The sequence below is a fragment of the Hemicordylus capensis genome, chromosome 3 (genome assembly GCF_027244095.1).
Source record: "Hemicordylus capensis ecotype Gifberg chromosome 3, rHemCap1.1.pri, whole genome shotgun sequence".
Classification (NCBI taxonomy): domain Eukaryota; kingdom Metazoa; phylum Chordata; class Lepidosauria; order Squamata; family Cordylidae; genus Hemicordylus; species Hemicordylus capensis.
In genome coordinates this window covers 260,663,188-260,686,884 of record NC_069659.1, presented here as the reverse complement: position 1 = coordinate 260,686,884, position 23,697 = coordinate 260,663,188, and the positions used below count along the sequence as shown (strand labels likewise).

Here is a 23,697-nt window from a genome sequence, read left to right as displayed (position 1 = left end):
TGATTAAAAACTTATTTAAGCCTCAATCGTAAAAAAAAAACAACTATGCACCATAGAAGTAGTATGCTGATTATCTTGCAATCTCTTCATTGGAGTACTTGTGCTAAATGACCTCTTTTTAAAAAAAACACCAAAAAACAAAACAAAACCCAGTGGCCAACATCTAGGCCACTGTTCCCTCTAACAGGGATTCCCAGATGTTGTTCACTACAACTCCCAGCATTCCCAGCTGTAGTGGCCTTTGGTTGGGAATTATGGGAGTTGTAGTCAACATCTGAGAATTCCTGTTAAAGGGAACAGTGATCTAGGCTAATCCTGCACCAACATGCCATGGTTTTCTGGTATACGAGGACATTCCTCAGGGACATAGTTTCAGGAGGCACAGGGAACTGCTAAGGGAAGGGTAGATTGTCAAAAACCACACCTCTTATATGATTGAAAACCCTAGCATGTTGGCACACGGTTAGTCTGGACGGTGGTCAATACATTCATTTATTTTTGGAAAGCAAACATTTCAGTTCAGATGGTTTGATTGCAAATTGATCTTGATGGCTCTAAAGTGGATAATTGGGTCCCAAGAGTGCACAACTTCATTTTGTCTAATGTGGTAATTCCAAGATGAAGTGTAAATCAGTAGAACTTTAACTTGATCTAGTCCCATATTCTTGCATAAACTTTTCAGCTCACTCCAACACTTCCTTCCCCCCCACACACCTTATGTGTTACACGGTGCTATAACTCTTTCTTTTCCCAGCTGAGCTCTGCTCCAATATCTGTTCGGATGTTCAGTCCTCTCTACCTATGTATTCACATTCCTGGATCTTTGATCTATAGATACATGCCAATCTCTCTTTTTAAATTTAATATTTTTTGACATTTTGTATTTTACATACATCTTTCCCCTTCCCCCTACCCGTCCCAACCTTCCCTCCCCTAGCCTTCCCATGCCAATCTCTTTGTTAATCTTAAGATTACCCCCTCCATTTCCTGCCTGCAACTCCCAAACCATTGTAATGCTTTTCCACTGGACATGTGATGCTTTATCCATTTCTATCATCAAGCACTGTCATAAGAAAAACTTAATTCCAGCTTTTTTTTAGTAACCCTACTTTCCCTTTTGGGATGAGGGATTAATGCATCTGTTTTCTTGATTAGACTGCAGTGCTGTGGGAAAGATTGTTTTCAGTTTTAGTTCTGTATGATGCTTTTCTTTATCATATAATTTTCTTTGTGGGGCTTTGTACAGCAATCATTCAGCATACCCAGTGCCTGTTCAGCCATATAGTCTTCTTATGCAATCCCTTCAGAGCCTGGAAGAGACTGGTATCTACACCACACCCAGCAAATGAGTTGGAGATGTACTCTTTTGCTGCATTATATCTGTTATTCCAGATCAGGGGTTCCCAACCATTGGTATTACTGATGTTGCTAAACTACAACTCCCATCATGCCCAACTATATTGTGGCTGGGGATGATGGCAGTTGTAGTTCAGCAACATCTGGTATACCACTGGTTGGGAGCCCCTGTTCCAGTCCATGCTTCTTGAGCAGCAAAGTACCATCAGAACATGTCTTTGGACTGCAATTCATGCTTTGCCAGAAGGGATGAGTTCACTGGGATAGTTAAGATATAGTGCTGAACTATGGCTTTCATTGACTGTAATTGAGACTCAAAATCATGATATGTGTTCCAGATGTACAGACAAATCAGTGCTTACAGTTTCCCTCTCTTCCCTGAGAATCCCAAGATGTTATTTCAAGCAGTAGTGTCTGTGGTTTCAAATGTTGCTTTACCCATGGTTTGTTTTGAATATGTAGAAACTATAGCTTGCAAACCAGCTTAAAACCATTGTTTCAAATCCTGGTTTAGTAGCCACATGCATACCATGGTGACTTGAATGATGTTGGTTCAGACATCCCAGCAAATCCTGGTTTTACTCTGCAAACAGTGGTTTAACATTATGTTGTCTGAACTATCTTGTTAGATGCAGCTCCTTTGATGTTAAACCTTTTCCCCCAGGGATACTTCTTTTTATAAATCATAAGATCAGATGTTGGTACAAATGCAGCCAATAGCACCTGTTGGAATGATGTCTGCTTGTTAGGATGTAACCCACTTTTGTGTGTGTGATGGATATATGGACTGCTTTTCTACACTTGTACACAAAGCACTGTGTACAATTCATTCATTTGTTCAATTTCTATACCACCCTTCCAAAAATGGCTCGTGGCGGTTTATACAGAGAAATAATAAATAAATAAGATGGATCCCTGTCCCCAAAGGGCTCACAATCTAAAAAGAAACACAAGATAGACACCAGCAACAGTCACTGGAGGTACTGTGCTGGGGTGGATAGGGCCAGTTACTCTCCCCCTGCTCAATAAAGAGAATCACCACTATAAAAGGTGCCTCTTTGCCAAGTTAGCAGGGGTTAAATAAAAGCTAATTTGTAGCTCTAAATGCAGGGGTCACTTACATTTGCAGTTACACATTAACCAGGAAAAGTGTGGTTTGCTAATTTGGTTTGTGATGTTGAACTTTTGTTTCCCAGCAGACAGGAATGTAGAAGGAGGAGCATGCAAGCCCAAGATTCATTCACATAGAGCTAAACTATAGTTGGGCGTTGTGTCTGGATTGAGCTATAGTATTGGCCTCATTTTTTAACGTATTGGCACATTAAAGCTTCTCAAAGGGAGTAGCAATCTATTCATGTTTTTCTTGATAATTGGGACTCCTTGCAAAATGGATTTTTTTTTTTTACAGAAATGTGTTCTCATGAATTACATGTGGAGTTTTTAATTCAAATACTTTCCATATGTCTATGAGAACCTGTCTGAAAACACACCTATGGAGGTGAGGGAGCCCTAAAAAGCACTTATTTTAATACCAGCTTAATTTTGTACAGAATCAAAACACTACTGGTATAAATCTGTTTTTCATATACTTGTGGTGTGTGTGTGTGTATACTACATTTGGCTTATGTATAACCACTCTTGGCATAACTGGTTTTTTCATTGACTGTTAATGTTGAAAATCATAATATCTGAATACATTTTTATGTGAACTGCCTTGATGGTGTGTGAGAACAGCTTTTTATTTCCAAACCTCACCTTTTGTAGCACACAAGAGTTCACTGGATCAGGAGGAGAGCTGGTCTTGGGGTAGCAAGCATACATTGTCCCATTTGCTAAGCAGGGTTTGATTTGAAGGGGAGGCTACATGTGTGAGTACTGTAAGATATTCATTCCCCTTAGGGGACGGGGCCACCCTGGGAAGAGCACTTGCATGCAGAAGGTTCCAAGTTCCCTCCCTGGCATCTCTAGGGCTGGAAGATACTTCTGCCTGCAACCTTGGAGAAGCCACTCCCAGTCTGGGTAGATAATACTGAGCTAGATGAACCAATGGTCAGACTCAGTACAAGACAGCTTCCTATGTGTCAACATTGTTTAAGACCAAATTATTAATATTTATTAATTAATTAAAATATTTATACTCCACCCCTCCAGTGCACTACTGCTTGGGGCAGCTAACACAGATACAAGAAAAGTAATAAAATTAACTTAATAATAATAATAATAGAACAATAATAGTAAACATTGGTTTACTGTTCTCTCCCACCCCATGCCCTTAATGAAAAACAAGTTTGGCTTATTTTAAAAAATTAATGATGATACCCAGGAACCAAGTTTTAAGGGCTGATCAGGTAGAAGAACATAGTTATTTGAAAAATATCCTCCAGCTTCTTGTTTAGTGACTTAATTAACTAACATGACTGTTCTAAGCAAGCAGACTTAATATTGACTTTACTAGTGACTGAGCTGTCATTTTTGATAGCGAAAATGGGCATAACTATGTTGTGCTCTCAAATGGATTGATGCATTTAGCTAGCAGAAAAAAACACTAGATGGTGTTCATGGTTTCCATAATTTTTTAGTGTTTGTCCTGCCCTTTAATATAACCTCTATTTTCCTTAAACAGTTTTGATTACTGATGTCTGCTATGAAAGGCAAAGTTCGGGAAGTACAAGCTGTTCCAAAGTCAAAAATAGGAAGGTTCTGGCTTCATTTTGCAATATACAGCTGCTGTATTGTGACTTCTGTATATTGTGCTCTAGACTCTTGTATTTGTAGTTCAGTATTATGCAGGGCAAAGATACAGCCACACCTTGATTTTCTGTTTCCATTGTTGTGGCTTGCAGACACTACAGAAAGCAAGAAGACTTTTAGAGCTGCTGTTTATTTATTTATTCACTCATTTATTCAAAATGTCTTGTATGCCACCTCCTCCAAAGACTCTGGGCAGTGAACAATAATTCTAAAAACAATTAAAGGGCAAAAAACTGGCAAAAAAGGTAGGTCTTAAGAAGGGCCTTAAAAGCCACTAAGGAGAGGGCTGAACGAATCAGGAGTGGGGAGGGTGTCCAAAGAAGAGGGGTGGCCACAGAGAAGTCCCTCCTATGGGCACAGGCACCACGCGCTACACCAGGGCCCAGCACACTAAGGAGGGCCAACTGAGAGGACCTCACAGGATTGGATACAACTGGCTGAGAGAGCCGATCTCAGAGGTATACAGGTGCTAAGCCCATAAGGGTTTTGTAGGCGAGAACAGGCACATTAAATTGGACCCAGAAGTGAAGAAGCAACCAGTGTAGTGACCGTAAAAGAAGTGTAAGACTATCAAATCGACAGCCACCCATGAGGAAGTGGGCCACTGCATTCTGGGCTAGTTGAAGCTTCCAAATTGTTTTCAAAGGCAACCCTTGCCAGGGCCTGCCAGTCAAGAAAAGGCTGTAACTGGCGAACCAGCCAAAGCTGGCTAAAGGCACCCCTGGCCACGGCCTCCACCTGCTGTTCAAGCAGGAGCCGCAAGTCCAGAAGGACCCCCAGATCACGAACCGTCTCAAGGGAAGCGCAACCTTGTCAAGAGATAAACTCACACACGGCAATTGGCCAGATCGCAAACTGAACAAGAGCAACTCGGTCTTGGAGGGATTAAGTCTGAACTTGTTTTGGCCCATCCAGGTCCTGACAGCCTCTAGGCACTGAGCGAGCACATGAACGGCATCACCTGTTGGCCAAGGATAGAGATATGAAGCTGAGTATCATCAGCATATTGATGAGAACTTACTCCAAACTGACAGATGACCAGGCCCAGCGGCTTTATGTAGATGTTAAAGAGAATGGGAGAAAGGACTGAGCCCTGTGGAACCCCACAAGAAAGGTGCCAGGGCACAGAACACTTATCCCCAATTGACACCAACTGGAATTGCCCAGCGAGATAGGACTGGAACCGCTGTTGTATTGTGAAAGTACTCTTCCTTTGTCTTCTAACTGTCCTTCTCACAACTGTTAGGACACTTGCTGTAGATCTGAAAATTCTTTGACATAGTGTTTAAGAAAGGGATGTATTAGGGAAACTGGGTTCCGGGTACCTTTGATAAGGGGTTAGGAGTCAGTACTGCTCATAAAATAAAGCATTGGTCCCAAACCTTTTGCCTTTATGATTTGGTCTAATAGTTCTTCCTGAACCCACATGATTATGTAGCTATAATAAAGACACAGTTCTTTTATCCAGCTTTTAATTAAAGCTAATTTTAAACTGTCTAACTATTTTTATTATGTGAAATTGTCTTTAACTTATTAAATATTGTATTTTGGATTATGTACACCACCTAGAGTTACACATATCAGGAGGTATATAAATATGATAAATTATTCTGTAGTTGAAGGCTCTTTGATTAAGTATTGAACAGGCCAACTCAGAATCCTTTTTTGCACAAAAGTTACTACACTGTAGATAAAGGATACAATGTTTTAAATGGGCTTCCTCCTTTGTCTGTATATTGCAGTATTCTGTAATGTGACATAACAAGATGAGTTCAAATTCAAGGCAATTTATATGAAATACAAAACAGTTGTTCTGTCTTAAATCAGAATATATTTTTGTTCCACTTATAGGAAGGATTTCTGTTGGGAGAGGTAAGACAAGAGGAGACTTTTAGCATTAGTGACTCACAGATCAGCAACACTGAATTTTTACAAGTAATTGGTAAGTAGCACCAATCTTCAGAGTCTGTAGATCTAATTATTTAAAGTTTCTAATTATAAAAGATCTTTCAGCAAGCTTTCTTATAAGTATAAGTTACTAAACCAGTGTAAACAGGGTGGATTGACTTACATTCAAATCAATTTTAAACTAGTTTCCCATTGGTATGCAGTAGTGGTCAATAATGTTTACTACATTAATTTAACCCCTGCTCAATTTTGCTTATAACTAAATAAAGCATTAACACTCTCTAGGAGGGTATAACTTGTATAATGTGTATGTATGATAGCCTTTCTAATGTTTAGACAATGTAGCATGATATGTCTTATTTAATGGATAACTTTGCTCATGATGTATGTTAGAAGCAAAGTCTGGTAGTTACTAGGCAGAGCAGTTTTTCATAATATGAATTGTTTATACAGAGTAAAGGTAAAGTGTGCCGTCAAGTTGGTGTCAACTCCTGGCGACCACAGAGCCCTGTGGTTGTCTTTGGTAGAATATAGGAGGGGTTTAGCATTTCTGTCTCCTGTGCAGTGTGAGCTGATGCCTTTCAGGATCTTTCTATGTTGCTACCCGATATAGGTTTTTCCCATAGTCTGGGAAACATACCAGCGGGAATTCGAACTGGCAACCTCTGGCTTGCTACTCAAGTCATTTCTCCGCTGCACCATTAGGTGGCTACTTATACAGAGTAAATTGTCATAATTTGACAACAGAAACAAACTGCAAAGCATAGGTAAACTGCATAAAAAAGAGCCTCCAAGTTCACTTTGGCACAGTAGATGGATCTCCTTGGTGATATACAGGTGAAACTCGAAAAATTAGAATATCGTGCAAAAGTTCATTAATTTCAGTAATGCAAATTAAAAGGTGAAACTGATATATGAGATAGACGCATTGCATGCAAAGCGAGAGAAGTCAAGCCTTAATTTGTTATAATTGTGATGATCATGGCGTACAGCTCATGAGAACCCCAAATCCACAATCCCAGAAAATTAGAATATTGTGAAAAGGTTCAACAGTCTAGGCTCCAGGTGTCCCACTCCAATCAGCTAATCAATCCATAACACCTGCAAAGGGTTCCTGAGCCTTTAAATGGTCTCTCAGTCTGGTTCATTAGGAATCACAGTCAAGGGAAAGACTGCTGACTTGACAGTTGTGCAGAAAACCATCATTGACACCCTCCATAAGGAGGAAAAGCCTCAAAAGGTAATTGCAAAAGAAGTTGGATGTTCCCAAAGTGCTGTATCAAAGCACATTAATAGAAAGTTATGTGGAAGGGGAAAGTGTGGAAGAAAAAGGTGCACAAGCAGCAGGGATGACCGCAGCCTGGAGAGGATTGTCAGGAAAAGGCCATTCAAAAGTGTTGGGGACTTTCACAAGGAGTGGACTGAGGCTGGAGTTAGTGCATCAAGAGCCACCACACACAGACGGATCCTGGACATGGGCTTCAAATGTCGTATTCCTCTTGTCAAGCCACTCCTGAACAACAAACAACGTCAGAAGCGTCTTACCTGGGCTCAAGAAAAAAAGAACTGGTCTGTTGCTCAGTGGTCCAAAGTCCTCTTTTCTGATGAGAGCAACTTTTGCATCTCATTTGGAAACCAAGGACCCAGAGTCTGGAGGAAGAATGGAGAGGCACACAATGCAAGATGCTTGAAGTCCAGTGTGAAGTTTCCACAGTCTGTGTTGATTTGGGGAGCCATGTCACCTGCTGGTGTTGGTCCACTGTGCTTCATTAAGTCCAGGGTCAACGCAGCCGTCTATCAGGAGATTTTGGAGCACTTCATGCTTCCTTCCGCAGACGAGCTGTATGGGGATGCTGACTTCATTTTCCAGCAGGACTTGGCACCTGCCCACACTGCCAAAAGTACCAAAACTTGGTTCCATGACCATGGGATTACTGTGCTTGATTGGCCAGCAAACTCGCCTGACCTGAACCCCATAGAGAATCTATGGGGCATTGCCAAGAGAAGGATAAGAGACATGAGACCAAACAATGCAGAAGAGCTGAAGGCCGCTGTTGAAGCATCCTGGTCTTCCATAACACCTCAGCAGTGCCACAGGCTGATAGCATCCATGCCACGCCGCATTGAGGCAGTAATTGCTGCAAAAGGGGCCCAAACCAAGTACTGAATACATATGCATGCTTATACTTTTCAGAGGTCTGATATTGTTCTATTTACAATCCTTGTTTTATTGGTTTCATGTAATATTCTAATTTTCTGGGATTGTGGATTTGGGGTTCTCATGAGCTGTATGCCATGATCATCACAATTATAACAAATTAAGGCTTGACTTACCTCGCTTTGCATGTAATGCGTCTATCTCATATATCAGTTTCACCTTTTAATTTGCATTGCTGAAATTAATGAACTTTTGCATGATATTCTAATTTTTCGAGTTTCACCTGTACATGATGGTATCCCCTGCATCCTGGGGCTGGATCCTAGTACCTGTGACTTTCCAATCTCTGATCCCCAGTATCAAGTTTGTGACAACTTAATACTTTATGTTGGAGATGTTATCAATGACTTGTTCTATATGTAGAAAAGCCATCTTTATCTTGGGTATAATTTTATATTATGATTCAGTTAAGTGAGTAATGTGCTTGAATATATATTTAGTCAGGCTATTTTTAAAAAGAACAGCTTTCAATGTTTAGAGCTTTTCTAATCAACTTTTGTTCACTCCTCATATAAAATGGATGTTTGAGGAAAATCTTGGAAACTGTGGAAACAATATGCCTTCAAAAAAATGTTGTAAATTATCTGTCTTATAATTTAAATGCCTTGGATCCCTATGTTGCAACTAACCGTACTCTCCTGGAGTTCTGTATGCCTTCTGTATGCCTTAATAATACTTTGGAATATATGATGTTGGACAGAAAACTGATATTCACCATTCTGTGACTTAGGCTTTGTGCAAGCACCCATTCTTTGCACCCTTTTTGATAATGGATAGGTTGCAGATAGTACAACCTAATATTTTACATTTTAGGATTACACTCCCACATTGCTCATTGGGATTCTTTGGAGACTAAAAAGGTGAAATGAGTGACTCCTGTAAACTACTTACATGGAATTCAATTCAGTGGTGTTTCTTGGTGTAGCTTTGGAGTTGGCAGCAAGTCCCAGGTGCATGTTTATAGTTTCTGTATAAGAAAAACTAGAGAGCATTTAGGTCATGAGTGAGTGTCCATGTGCACCTGGGTTTGCATGTTTTTCCAATTCAACTGTTCCCAGCTGAACTGCCAAGTAGTACCTTGAGCTTGGGTGGTTGCTAAGGGGACTGTTAAGCTGGGAACTTGGCAACACTTCTGCATGCTGTGTCCTACTCCATCATTAGAAATATTTAATATAAAGGGAGTTGTTCTGTTGACGGAAACAATTGCTTGTACAAAATACTATTATGTAAACCTAATGTTCCTGTAAAACAAAACTCTCCTTTCTCTGTTGGAAACTTCACTGATGTGGTGCCCACAGAAGGGTATTTGAATTACTGGATTGATTCTAAGGCATGACAGTACTTAAACTGCTGTAACAGAAATGTAAAGTCAGGCCATGTTTAAGGATCCTACACTTTCTTAACTTACAGAGAAGCGCTGCTGCAGTAACTTGATTTTTTTGATGTGAGGGCATTTTTTTGATGTGAGGGCAGCATATGTTCTGGGATACAGAAGTGCTTATTTGTTCACTGACCGGTACTTGGGAAAATGTACGTTTGTAGGTTTTTTCCCCTTGGGTCTTGAGTAACTGAAACATTCATTGTTGCCTTTTTTTTCGTTACAGAAATCCATAATCATGAACCTTGTTCAAAACTCTTTAGGTAAGTTAGTTTCTTCTGCACCCTCTGAGTCAACTGTAGTTGGGCTAAATCCAGCATTAAACTAAGAACTAAAAAGCAGTCAAACCGGATTCAAAGTGCATGATATATTTCTTGCTATCTCTAGAAGCCATGGGTGGGTGCTAAATTTATTACTGTTGACTGAGACACTATGCTGTTAAGTTACTGTTTCCAGTATGTATGTATCCATTGGAGTGGTCTTCCCAGGTTCTTCTCTATTAATTTCTCTGAGATATATAGAGATGTTAAAATTCTGCAGTTTTGTTATATGAAGATGCAATTCATGATGGGAAGAAACTTCGGTTGTAGGGAATTGGATGCATAATGCTCCATGTGTCGTCAACCTCTTGATCAGACACTCTCATTTTCACCGGAACATTTATCGGTGGTTTCTTTGTACCAAACCTAGTAAGTAAATATATATCCCTTGTAAATAGGGAGTTCTGGTTTCTGAAAGCAGGCCTATATACTTAAAAGAACATTTTATAGATTCACTTATGAGTTTAGAGCATATAGACTGACTTCCAGACTAATGCTACACTTAGTGCAGACATTATCACACTAAGTTGGGAGCTTGCATTCCAGATTATAGTTGCATTGGTTTAAGAGGACACCACCTGCCCTTCCTTAATCCATATATGATGCAAAGGTTTCCTCTCTCCTTGTTGCGCAACACTTGCCCGAGTGAACTGAGAGCATGAGACTGAGTATCCTCTTGGCTGTGTGACCTTCCGAGTGTGCCTCTGTGTTGGTTGTGCTACTGTGATATTAGTCTGAATGTCAGCCATAGTGTTTACTGCTCGACTTATTATATTCATGTGCAGCAGCATATTTTGAGCACTCTCTATAAAGAGTTGCACCTATCTTGAGATCTGTGAATGCACAATGTCTGACCTATAGTGATTTGCTTTAGGATGAATATAGCTGTGGCTCTGCTAGTTTTAAATAGTTCTAAATAAACTGTCCTTTGTTCCCTAAATGGTAGGGTTGTGCAACATAAGGAACTAACCTGTGGCTGGCATAAATGCCCATTTTTCCTGTGCTGATTATTTGAACAAAAAATTGCTTTATTAGACCGCTGTCAACTAATCTGTGTGTAATTGACTGTAAACTCCCGCTAGGAAGAGACTAAGAATTCTCAGATAAGTCTAAGAGCATGGTAATCTTTAAATTCTCTTTCCAGCACAGAGTATACTTAATATAAAAGTTTACATCTGAATCTCTGCATCTAGTGACTGTGTAGGCTCACTTAACTGTTGGCACCAATTGGATGCCCATATAATATATAGCATGCTGGTGACTTTGTGGGTTGCCCAAAGATTGACCTTCAGCTCAGACTGCTGAACTAGAGACTGAGAACGTTAATTGCATTGAACTGCTTTTAGAGAAATAAAGCCCTCTTGTTTGACAAGGACAGAAAGTTATGTCTACCTGCCTTAAGCCAATCCCATACTGAAGTCTATGAAAGCATAGCCAGAGTCCTAGTTTACATGTGTTCCCTATATGTGTATTCTGGAAGTAGTGGGATGCTGAAGCATGTCATGGACCTGTGTATTTTAAGCTGATACACTGTCAAGGCAGTGTATAAGTTTGTATTTGCTTTACTGAGTATTTTACTGTGTCTTTAAACAAATACTAAAATCAACATAGTAACAGAATCGTTCTCGAAAGCAACAAATACATAAGGCAGCAGGGAGAGAAATCCCACCAAGGGCCCAGAGCCTAGATGAATAAAAATTTTGGCCAACTTGAGAAGGCAGGGAGCAGACAAGCCCAGGCAGAGCATTCTAGACTGGCAGCAGTAACAGAAGACTCTGTCCCACATGCATGACAAAGGGGCTTTGCTCAGTCTGGTATTCTAAAACTACTTGGATCATATTGTGAATGAAATCTGTTCAGTTCAGATACACCATTTTAATTATTGAAGCATACACTGTGTTCCAGTATACATGACTACAATTTGTGTAAACTAAGTCTCAGTTTTTCCTTTTCAAGCTTTTATGACTATGCAGGAAAAGTAAATGAAGAGAATTTGGACCAGATTCTTAAAGATCGGCGAAAAGTAAGTGTGTATAATCTAAAAATATAGGTGAGCCTGCTGCAAGAAAATGTAATGAATGTTTGTGAAGTAAGGAGCACTCTCACAATTTGGTTCTAGGAGTTTTGTTTCCTTTCCTAGAATTTCATAATCTGCTTTTCAGTTTAAATCTGAAGTGGAGGGTAATAAAACTATATATTTAAGGTGTTTACAGTTTACAACAAAACTGTAGGCAAACCTAGTAATTTCTTTACAGGAAAGCTAGTAAAACATAACATTTAAAAGAAAAGCTGATTCAGATATATTAGACATCTAGATCTGTCAAATTTTAAGTGATAGGATTCTACAAATGCAGAAGTCACCACCTATAGCCTCAGTGGGCTGTAGAGTTATTTGTTTGGTTTTGCTGGCACCCTCATCATTTGACTTCAGTCAACAGAGAATCATATAGGAGAACATGGTCTCTTGAGTACGTGGATCTATATCTTACAGTGCTCTAAAGGGAAGTCCCAGCACCTCAAACTTGACCTGATTGATAGTCATGCTGTTGCAGAATTAGGTGATGTCAAATTGTAGATATGAATATGGGACACAAGTTTGAGTTCTCTTCAAGGGCAGTTCCATGTGCATTTTAGGACAGTAATCCAGTCAAGGTTAATGAAGTATGTACAGCAGTGACAAGATCTGTCTCTTCCAAGGAGGATTGGAAGGGCATCATGGTGTAATCACCATAGCTGATACTGTGTTTGCTGCCACAGCCCTGAGAACCCAGGGGAGAACATGATCCAGGGATACTCCCAAGCAGTGAAATTTCTTCTAGAAGTCATTTCCTCTAGGCAAGCCCATTAAATCTGCAGGTTTAGTGCATCAGGTTTAGTGCATCTGCAGGTTTAGTCCCATCATGATCAAGTCCATTGTGTTGAGATGGAGTAAGTTTATTCAGCTCGCAGCCAATCTCAAGCAGTCATGCAAGAACAAAACTTTACATCTGATTAAGATGGAAAGAGGAAATAGAGCTGGGCATATTGGTAATGACCTGATCCAGAAGTCTGGATAAAACGTTTCCCAGCGGTCTTGCGTTCAATGTTAAAACCCTGAAGAAAGGATAAAACCTGGCGGCGGGGGGGGGGGGGGGTTCCAAAGAGCAGAACAATCTACCACCATCTTCTGTATCCTTCTGATGAGGTAGGAGTGCAACCATTGCAGAGCAATGCCCCATACTCACAGCCCACACAGTCCATCTTCTTGATCAGCTGCTGGGAGATCTATTATTATTATTTCTTGTTTACACAGTCAGACAGGTGTTATTGACTGGTTTGTTTTATCCAGACATCGAGTCCTTCCCAAGGACCTATTATTATTATTATTATTATTATTATTATTATTATTATTATTATTATTATTATTTCGATTTCTATACCGCTCTTCCAAAAATGGCTCAGGGAGGTTTACACAGAGAAATAATAAATAAATAAGATGGCTCCCTGTCCCCAAAGGGCTCACATTCTAAAAAGAAACACAAGATAGACACCAGCAACAGTCACTGGGGGTATTGTGCTGGGGGTGGATAGGGCCAGTTACTCTCCCCCTGCTAAAGAAAGAGAATCACCACAGTAAAAGGTGCCTCTTTGCCCAGTTAGCAGGGGATAGGAGATCTAGGAGAAGAGAGAGTTGCACTTCATCTCCTTCTGAGGGATAATAAATTGAAGCTGAATACAAACAAGATGGAGTTACTAATGGTGATAGATCATAGTTTGAGGGATGTGATAGAACCTCCTGTTATGGATGGGGCTGCATTCCCCCTAAGGAACAGGTACATAGCTTGGGAGTGCTTCTGGACCTACGCTTCACCCTTGTGTCTCAGGTGGAGGCTATGGCCAAGAGCACTTTCTGTCAACTTTGGTTGATGCACAGCTACATTTGTTCTTTGACGATAATGATCTCAAAACTGTGGTGCACTCACTGGTAACCTCTAGGCTTGACTGCTGCAATGTGCTCAAAGTGGAACAGCCTTTTGTATTTTGTCCAGAAACTTCAGTTAGTTCAAAATGCAGCAGCCAGCTTGGTTTCCGGAGTTTCTCAGAGACCATATTATAAACAATTGCACTGGCTGCCATGTTTCTAGGCAAAATACAAAGTGCTGGCAAAATACAAAGTCCTAAACGGTTTAGGACCGGGTTAGCTGGGAGAGCACCTTCTTCAGTATGACCCCACCACCACCCTTTAAGGTCATCAGGAGAGGTCCAACTCCGGCTACAACCAGCTTGTATGGAAACAACTCGGGATCGGGTCTTCTCAGTAGCTTAAGAGTTTTAGCAGCCTTTAAAAGAGCCCTATAACATATTTATAGCCTAGGCTTTGTTCAGTACTGTAATGGTTTTAAACTGGTTTTTGTTTTAATGAGTTTTTATCTGTGCTTATATTTGTGAGTCTTCTAGGGCCATCTGGGTGAGGTGATATAAAAATCAAATAAACAAACCTCTTCCTAGTTAAAGTCTACCAAGGCAGTCTGTCATTGTTTGCACCCTGTCTAATGACTCTGAGTCAGACCCTGAGAATGCAGAACCAGCCCTGAACCCAACTCTGGACAAGGAACCAAGCCAGAACTTGAGAGAGCAGCAGAATGAAGCCTCTTGAAACAGCATCCTCTGAGACTGAGCCTTCTGAAGCTGGCCCCTCCCACATTATCACTCTCCTTGATAGCTGCATGCTGCCACTAGAAACAGGCTAGGCAGGATCAGGTAAAGAGAAGTGTCAGACCCTAGGCTAGAAGCCTTCCATTCTCCAGGCAAGGAGATGGAGCCCAGGAGGAGTAGCCTGAGCTCGGAGCTCAGCCTGTCTTTGCTTTTGGATAAGTTTGTTCCATGGAGCTGTTCATGGTACTGCAACCAACTTACCTTGTGGGCTCTTGTCCTTTGGAGAGGGCAATCTCAAACCCCAGACCAGAAGTCCAATAGAAATCTTAACCACAAGCATCAGGAGCCATTTGACCACCCTGGCCAAGAGAGAGTTTGGATACTGGCCTGTAATTCTGAGTCCTGGAGATCACTGAAGGGGTTCTTTACAGATTTAATAATTGGTACTGCCTCTTTGGACTCCTAGAAACTATAGGACTGGAAGGTATCTGACGGTCATCTTGACTGAATACTTTGTGCAGGGGTAAGGGAAAGGGAAAAAGATGGCCTTGGTCATAACCCTATCAATTTTTGAAAAACTCATTCCTCCTAGTCTCCTCTTCTCTCCCCGCCACCCATCCTACTCCCTGTATGGTTATTAGGTCAGCCCTACATATAGGTATGTACATAATTTTCCGACGTGCAACAGGTCATTTTGAGTGTTCCACGCTTGGAACAGAACATCCCTAAAAAGGGGGCCCTGAGCTCAGAACAGAACAAGCCCATTCCATTCTGAGTGTTCCAGCTTAAAAAAAATAACAACCTGAAGATAGTGAGGGTGGTGCTAGGGGCTTTCAAGAGGTAAAACTTTAGCATCAATCCAAGCACTTAGAAGTACTTTGAACATTAAACTAATCAAAACTGTTCTCTAACCAGCAGTAATACACCGGGCTGGCACTGCAAGCCACTGTGGCACTCTAGATGGCACCCTGCACGGCAGCTTGTCCCCAGAGTTCACCTGGCCTCCACACATGCGCGGAGGCCAGGTAAACTTGGGAGACCTGCCGCCGCGGCTTGCAGTGCCGGCCCAGCACGTTACTGCTGGGAAGAGTTTTGATTAATGCTAAAGGTACCTTCACTGTCTCTCCTTTTTTATTTTAAGCTGGAACACTCAGAACGTTCCGAGTGGAATAGGCTTGTTCTGTAGAAACAGCGGGTTGCCCCAGTGTTCTGGTTGGAACATTTGGTCCATTTTGCATTCTGTTACGAACATGGAATGGAATGCAAAACCTGTCCCATACACACTCCTACTACATATACAAGCAAAACTCATTCAGTTCCCTTGGCTACTTCAGCATCATCTCACGTTGCCCATAGTTGAGAGAGACTATGCTGTTTCAGTTGCTCTGTAGTCCCCCCAGGGTGAGCGGCTAACTGTAGACCTCCATTCTAGATTCTTAGGGAAAGTATGTAGAAACTTTATGTAATGATCAAAGGCTGATGCCTGTGAGCAGTTGCTGCATGAGATGGTTCTAAACTATTTCCTGATAAAGCTGCCTATGTGGCAAACTGCTCTCTTGTAGAGAGACTCGTGATTCTAAAAGTTACTTAAATGTTGAACTGGATTGTAGTAATGAAGTAATGGGAAGCTTCTTTACAAGGCAGGTTCCCACAAATGAACAGTTTCCTGCACAGCTGCCACAAGGAGGTAATGAGTATAGCCTCTGTGTAGTCACTAGTACATGCGCACCAGTCTTATAAACCTGCTGCTTGTGCTGACATCTTTTCCAAAACAAATTTAGTTTGAATCCACATATTTTGTACAAGATGAATGTATTGTTGCTGATAATTAGAACTTGTCCATCTCTCATTTGGTTTGTGTGGAACCGTGTGCTCTATAAAATAATTTGCTAAAACAACCTTTATGTTTTAAGTGTCTATATAGTCTGTACTGGAATGTTCTTAGCTGAATTTTTCATGTTGGAGAACTTCTGGTTTTTCCTCTACAATAAAATGTATTGCACTCAATAACAAATCATAAAAGAGAAGAAAATCTTCTAGGTGCTGTGGTAAATGACATGTCAGAGTTGAACTAAGTATACTCCTAGTCCATTACACTTTGGAGAGAATCTGTGATGATGCAACTATTTTAGTAATATGTCCAATTCTGGGAAACACCTGTATCGGGCAGCAGCAATATAGGAAGATGCTGAAAGGCATCATCTTATATTGTGCAGGAGATGGCAATGATAAACTTCTCCTGTATTCTACCAAAGACAACCACAGGGCTCTGTGGTTGCCAGGAGATGACACCGACTCAACAGCACACTTTACCTTACCAATTCAGTTGACTATACTATATTTATTTATTTAGCAGATTTATTTACTTCCTTAAACTCGAGGCGGTTTACATAAATTAAAACAGCAGGGGATGGTGGTGGGAGACAGAGAATGAAAGGACTGGGGGAGGTGGAGAGAAAAGAACCCCCCCCCACACACACACCCTAAAAGCCTAGCAGAATAGCAAGGTGTTCCATAAGCAGGGGCCTGGGCCCAGAACTCTGAAAAGGTCCATCTGAGATTACCTTGAATGGCAGATCGAAGTTGGATGGGAGAGGTGGTCCTGAAGCTACACAGGCTCCAAGCCCTAAAGGGTTTTATAGGTGATAACCAGCACTTTGAATTGGACCTGGAAGCGAACTGGTAGCCAGTGCAGCGACCTCAACAAAGGTGAAACATGATCATATTTTCTGCTGCTCATAGGCAGCCGGGCCGTGACATTTTGATCCAGCTGAAGCTTCTGAGTCTTCAAAGGCAACCTCAGGTAGTGTGTATTGCTATAGTGCAACCGAGAGGTGACAAGGGCATGAGTTATGGTTGCCAGGGCCTGCTGGTTGAGATGAGGATGCAGTTGGCGCACCAGACAAAACTGGGCAAGGCTCTACTGGCCATGGCTTCCACCTGCTGTTCCAGCAGGAGCTGTGAATCCAGGGTGACCCCCAAATTGCAAGCCTGCTCTTTCAAGGGGTGTGTGGCTGCATCAAGGGAAACACTCGAAACTGGAACCTCTCCAGATTGAGAACTGAACAAGGGCAACTCTGTCTTGCGGGGATTAAGCATGAGCTTGTTTTGGCCCTTACAGCCTCCAGACACTGGGCCAACACATTCTTATAAATGCTTTAGAAGAAGTCTGTTGTAAAAATTAGTGCATCAGACGTTTATAAATTCTAAGTTCATGCAATATATGTACATCTTCTTGAATATATTGATGATACATTGTGTACTTGGTATAACATTAAGTTTGAATTGCTAATACTCTTGAACATCTTTCTTGATGCATTGAAGGTAATATCCAAAGTAAATGTGGCTGGCCCTAAATTTATTTACAGGAAAGTCCTTGAAATGCCCACAAAAAGCTGCGCATCCAGAACTTTTCATTCTTTTTGTTGGTCTTCTGATGTACTAGCATTTGCAAATAACTTTCTGAGTTTGAGGTGGCTTTTTAATAAGATCTGATGGCTTGCCTGCAGGGAGAAGTAATTGCTGAATTAACAGAATTGCATTTATGCATATGGAATTTGCTTGTTTAATGTTTAGGTTTTGGAACTATCTGCTTGGATTCAAAGATCATTACAACTAGTTTCATGTGCCCAAGAGTAACGTCATCTTGTGTGTCTCAAACAGCAACACACCATACTATATGGCAAAGCACTCTCAAGAGCAGCTTGGCCATTTTAAAGACAAAAGATCATATTACATGGGCATATTAAAGTCCTTGGGCACACCTAAAATAGCTTCTTGGATCCTGGCCATAGTGTGGAAAAGTACTATGTAAACATGCTTAATAACAAACTCTAGGATTATTAACTCAGAAATCCTGAGTTCATGAATCCGCAGAGATAGTGGTTCTCGAAATGCATGGTATAGAAGCAGCACATCCATGATCATGTGCAGCTTTCTGGGTGTAAAAAAAGAGTGATAGTTATCTGCAGATGCTTCTCTGAAACAAAGTCATTCCCACAACTACAAAATGTAATCCTTTATTATGATGGGTTTATAAATGTGAAGATAGTCAATCTTAATGTAGATGGACATCTTTAAGAGTATACAAACACATGGAAAACACTGTTCTTTCTGTAATCAGAAATACTATGCTTCAGAATACTTGATATTGTGTTGATTCCAGTGGCTCATCTATCATGACTGTACTTCTGAAATATCAGTAGATAAAATAGTTTTGTCTTTTGTTTAATACTATCTCCACTCATCCTTTATTGTAGAATGTTATTGGATGGTACAGATTTAGGAGAAACACTCAGCAGCAAATGTCATATAGAGAGCACATCATCCATAAACAGCTGACGCAGATTCTTGGAGTGCCTGACCTTGTCTTCCTTCTCTTCAGTTTCATCTCCACTGCAAATAACTCGACACATGCTTTAGAATATGTTCTCTTTAGACCAAACCGAAGGTAAACAATTCCTGGATATTACAAAATAATGGTTCAAAATACTTTTATTAAAATGGTTAAGGACAACATGAAGGTCTCTCAGATGCCTTCCTAGTATTTGTGAAATCTCTTTAGAACCTGTTCTAAAGCTCTCTGAAGAAGGCTCTTTCAAGAATCCATTTCTACTAATGTATGAAATGAATTCTTGAAGTAAATGTCTTCTCCTCCCTTGTCTGAAGCCACTCTTGGCTCAAACACTAAAATAGCTTGTACAACTTGTAGAAAAATCTTTTTAAAGGTGTTGCAGTAAAAATTTTCAGACAAAATTGCAGAAGTACATGTTGTGGTCTGGAAGCTGCCTAAATGTTCTGAAGTACTGAGCATTTTATATATCTAGAAGAGATAACTCTAGAAAAATACTAGGCAAGTTGTAGAACTACTGACTAAGGGACACTGTTGTGGTAGCCACTCCTGCTAAATCAAATCCTAATTGTAAACCGCCCAGAGATGCAAGTTTTGGGCAGTATAGAAATTTATTTTAAAAGAAAAGAACACTTCATAAGATACTTCTGGAGTTCTGCTAGTCACATGAACTCCATTGTGCCTTGCAGAAGCAGCTACATTAGTGTTATCTGCTAGTAAATTTTCCTGTCCCTTTGCTAAAGTCTTACTTAGATCACTTAACTATCTTGCATTGCATCAGTATCTCAAAGAGCCTGTCTTGAGGTTTTGGTAATGAAGCTATTAAAATGTTTAAGACATCTTTTAGTTGGTGGCCTGTCATACTTGTAAATCATGTATGTTCTTAATAGTACTGATTAATTTTTCCTCAAGCACAAAATTAAGATCATGGTTTAAGTTAGCATATTACTAGTACTGGACTCTTGTAGGGACAAGTCACAGGAAACAATCTGTGTGAATATTAACAATTCTTTCTGAATTTTTTTGCAGGTATAATCAAAGAGTGTCTCTTACTATTCCTAATCTAGGCAACACAAGCCAGCAGGAATACAAAGTTTCTTCAGTGCCAAATACTTCTCAGAATTATGCCAAAGTTATTAAGGAGCATGGGTAAGCATCCCTTTCTTATGTAATTGCTATTTTGGCATCCCAAGGACTTAAACAAGAATAGAGATGGAGTTCTTGCCTCTACTTTATGAGTGCCATTTTCTAAACAGTATGGTGAAGTCATGAAATACTGATCCAGGTAAAGCAAGTTCACAAGAAAAGCAAAGTTAATATGTTGAAGACTGGTTTATAGACCAGTCTCCATGTGTAGAATGTCTATGGAGTTGAGTGAAAATCCTGCATCTTGTGTTGGCTTTTGGTATAGAACAGTTGAGTTTTGTCAATGCGATAACACTGCAAAACCACCCTCAAACAAGGTAGCCTTTGTTTGCTACCTTGGAAATAAAAATTGTAGAAAATTATTTTAACATTGGGCTGAGCAAGAATCACCTTTACTCTGCAGTTCATATTGCAGGAAAATGGCTCTTTGAGAGAGACAGTTTATTGCTGTAGATTTAATAACCCTATATAAAAAACTGCCATAAAGGGTAAAAGGCAGCTCTGAAAGAGCAGGATTTGACTGTGATCTTTTCTAACTAATCATTTCTGCATATATTTTTTAGTACTGATTTTTTTGATAAAGATGGCGTGATGAAGGACATCAGGGCTATATATCAGGTTTATAATGCACTTCAGGAAAAAGTACAGGTAACTCCTTCTTATTTTAATATTGGTCAACATTTAATTGTCACAACTTTCTGTGCTTTAATGCAGAGCTACAAGAGAACCAGCTTTATTCTGAATTTAAAACATCTCTCAAATAACTTTGCTTTTCTTTAATAGTTGAACAAACATTTGGCTGCTTCTGCTATAGCCTATTTGATCTAACAGATTAATGCCTATGCTAGCCATTTTAATGGCAATAGTTGTCTGCCTTGCCTGATTTAAGACTTTCAGGCAGATTTTCTAAAAATTGCCTGCAATGGAGGTAGTGAGGACAGATATTGTTTGGCCCTGAGAGCTCTCTTCAGGCTTTGCCATGACAGAACACTGAAACTTTGCATCTTTGTTTAGGAGCAGAACCTTTATGGGCTTGATTGCAAGACTGGGGGCTCCACCCTAGTGTATAATGCACTGCGGCTCTGTGCATTAAATATTTGATGAGGGAGCTTCAAAGAATGCATGGTAGAGGCTAAAATAAGTGGGGGAAATTGAAGCCATTGTTTCTTTTTTTTTTTTCCCCTTCCCTTTCAGTAGTTCAGGACACCAGCCAGTTAGTTTGCCTTCTCAAATACTAGATACCAATTGTGCCAGTCTACTAGGGCCACAACATCATTTGTCATACCTATAAGTAACTGCCAGTCACGTGCCTGAATCCAGGTTTCAGAACCTAGACATGGTGCAAGTGGCCCGAATTATTGGCAGCCTTGCATATGATTACCATCTGCCTTTCCTCCCACGACCACTCAAATTCTCTGAAGTTGCAGGAGACCCAGATGAAGCCAACTTACGACGGAGGTTAACTTTAGGAGAAGAATAAACCAACTGTTGGCTTAAAGTTGTAGCAATGTGGATCTGTAATACCTTTGGGATGGATTTGGAAATCTGCATTGTTACTTGATGATTTTTAACCAATTTAAAAAAAAATCAAACTTGCAATAGATGTATCTAGCAGATGGCTCATTGTATTCTATTGGGAGGGGCATCCATATGCAGGCACCTAGTACTTCTACAAGAGAAGTTGTCAGATCTCAAACCAGCTTGGAAGCAATGCAACTTGGCATAGAAACTTGCTGTCTCACTTTAAATGGATAAAAGAAATCTCATCATTCTATTTTTATAAAAGGCATTCTCTTCTGGCACTTCAGCACTGCCCTTTCCTTTAGCGCGTGGGTGGATAGATATGGAGTGCCTGTCATGCTGTGATTATTGCTATCCATAGTGAGACTTCCGCATGGTACACCCTAGCTAAAACAGTGTGAAATTTGTGCATATGTGATTGCAGCAATACTCAGGTTCATTTAACTTGATGATTTGGTACAAAACTGAGGATATGCCAACCATCTCTTTTAATATTTTTAGAAATGGGGACCCTGCCACCTGCTGCATCGAGGTGGTTCATTTAGTGTAGCGAACAGCTAGTTTATCTCTTGTTTTGGCATACTTTCTGCAAGATTACAGAGATTCCTTTTTAAAGAGAGAGAACAGATCTCTGTAAGCTCACTTAGCTAGAGCACTTCGAAGTTTTTCTAAAAACTTGCTGAAGGATTATAAAAAGTCACTTCTTGATGCTTATTCACTAAATACATTTCAGTTGTTACTAAAATGATGGCTTAATGCCAGTCAAATCTCAAATGTTTTTTCTTTGTTTTTTTAAAAGTTTAAGTTGTGATTTTAGTGTTGTGGCTTACACTTATACTAATGATTGCGGCATGTTGGGTAAACAAATTTACCACCCACTCTTCTCTTGGCTTCAGTGGAAGAAAATACAATACATGGTTTAGACAGCTGCCACTATGAACTTGTCCTTTGTCTATTTTTACTATAATAAATGTGAATTAAACTAACCTTGTGTTTCTCCCAGGCAGTTTGTATAGACTTAGAGAAAAGCGAACGGACTGTTGAATCTTTCCAGGCAGAGGTGAATAAGCTAAAAAGGCAAATTTCACAAAGGAGAAGTGAAAAGGAGAAGGAAATAAGTAAGTATCTTCTGTAAATGTCTCGGGCAAGACAGTGGTGTAAACTGTTTGGGGATGGATGCAGTGCTGTACTGTGCAAATTCTCAAACTCATCCGAACAAATTCCAGGATATTGTGGGATTTAGGAAATGGCATGCTGGGTCTGGAACAAAGTGCTGATTATCTAGATTTTAGAGGAACACTACTACGCCTGTCTTGGAAATCCAGTGTTCAGTTGATATTCCTTGCCTAGTTACTCAATATGTCAGGCATGCTTTATCACACTGTGATATAGGGCAGCCTTACATGACTGCCCAAGTATTGTTGAAAAGAACCAGAGGTTCCCTCTTTCTTAGTCTGGCAGTTGTGTGAAGCTGCCCACAGAACGTTAGAAAAATTGACGGGATGGCAATAGAAAGAGTGCATGCATTTGTGAAGAGGAATGCTTATTTCCACAATCACTGCTTTCAGTGAGGTGTTCCTCTTCGGTCACTCCACTGTTGGAGCCCAGAGTATTGTCTGTATGGAGGTAGCCAGAGAAGCCTTTCCTTCTCTCTAGCTCCCTCCATGTTTGGACAGAGTTGACAAGAAGCAGCCATATTCAAATCCATCCAAGCACATGCAATCCTCTGCTAACATAGCAAAGAGGCACCCTTTTAATGGTGACTCTCTTTATCTAGCAGCGAGAACGCAACTGGCCCTATCCATACCCAGTAGAGCATCCCTCTAGTGGTTATTGCTGGTGTCTATCTTGTGTTTCTTTTTTAGATTGTGAGCCCTTTGGGGACAGGGAGCCATTTTATTATTTATTTATATCTTTGGGAACTTCTGTTGAAAAGCTGTATATAAGTTTCCATCCCATTGATATTAAGTGGTAGTAATGGGGTGTCATGAAGCTTCTGCTAATTGCAAGGAACCTGGCTGGAGTGACTATACATAAGCAGGACAAACAAGTGCCTCGTGAGAACCAGTAACATGGAGAGCAAAAGTATGCAGACTAGATTGCAAGAGGAATT

General features: G+C 40.4%; 1 protein-coding gene across 3 annotated transcripts in view; it reads left to right on the top strand.

Moving 5' to 3' along the window:
* ABRAXAS2 (abraxas 2, BRISC complex subunit) overlaps positions 1-23,697 on the top strand; it is a 38,250-nt gene that overhangs the window by 3,425 nt on the left and 11,128 nt on the right. For 2 of the 3 annotated variants that reach the window (XM_053309534.1, XM_053309535.1), the window contains exons 2-8: positions 5,959-6,049; positions 9,838-9,874; positions 11,888-11,954; positions 18,826-19,016; positions 19,947-20,066; positions 20,627-20,711; positions 22,588-22,702. In XM_053309534.1, the coding sequence (XP_053165509.1) occupies positions 5,959-6,049; positions 9,838-9,874; positions 11,888-11,954; positions 18,826-19,016; positions 19,947-20,066; positions 20,627-20,711; positions 22,588-22,702 (706 nt within the window). Of the gene's footprint in view, positions 1-5,958; positions 6,050-9,837; positions 9,875-11,887; positions 11,955-16,682; positions 17,370-18,825; positions 19,017-19,946; positions 20,067-20,626; positions 20,712-22,587; positions 22,703-23,697 lie in introns of those variants that run through there. The other variant, XM_053309536.1, reaches the window with a different exon arrangement.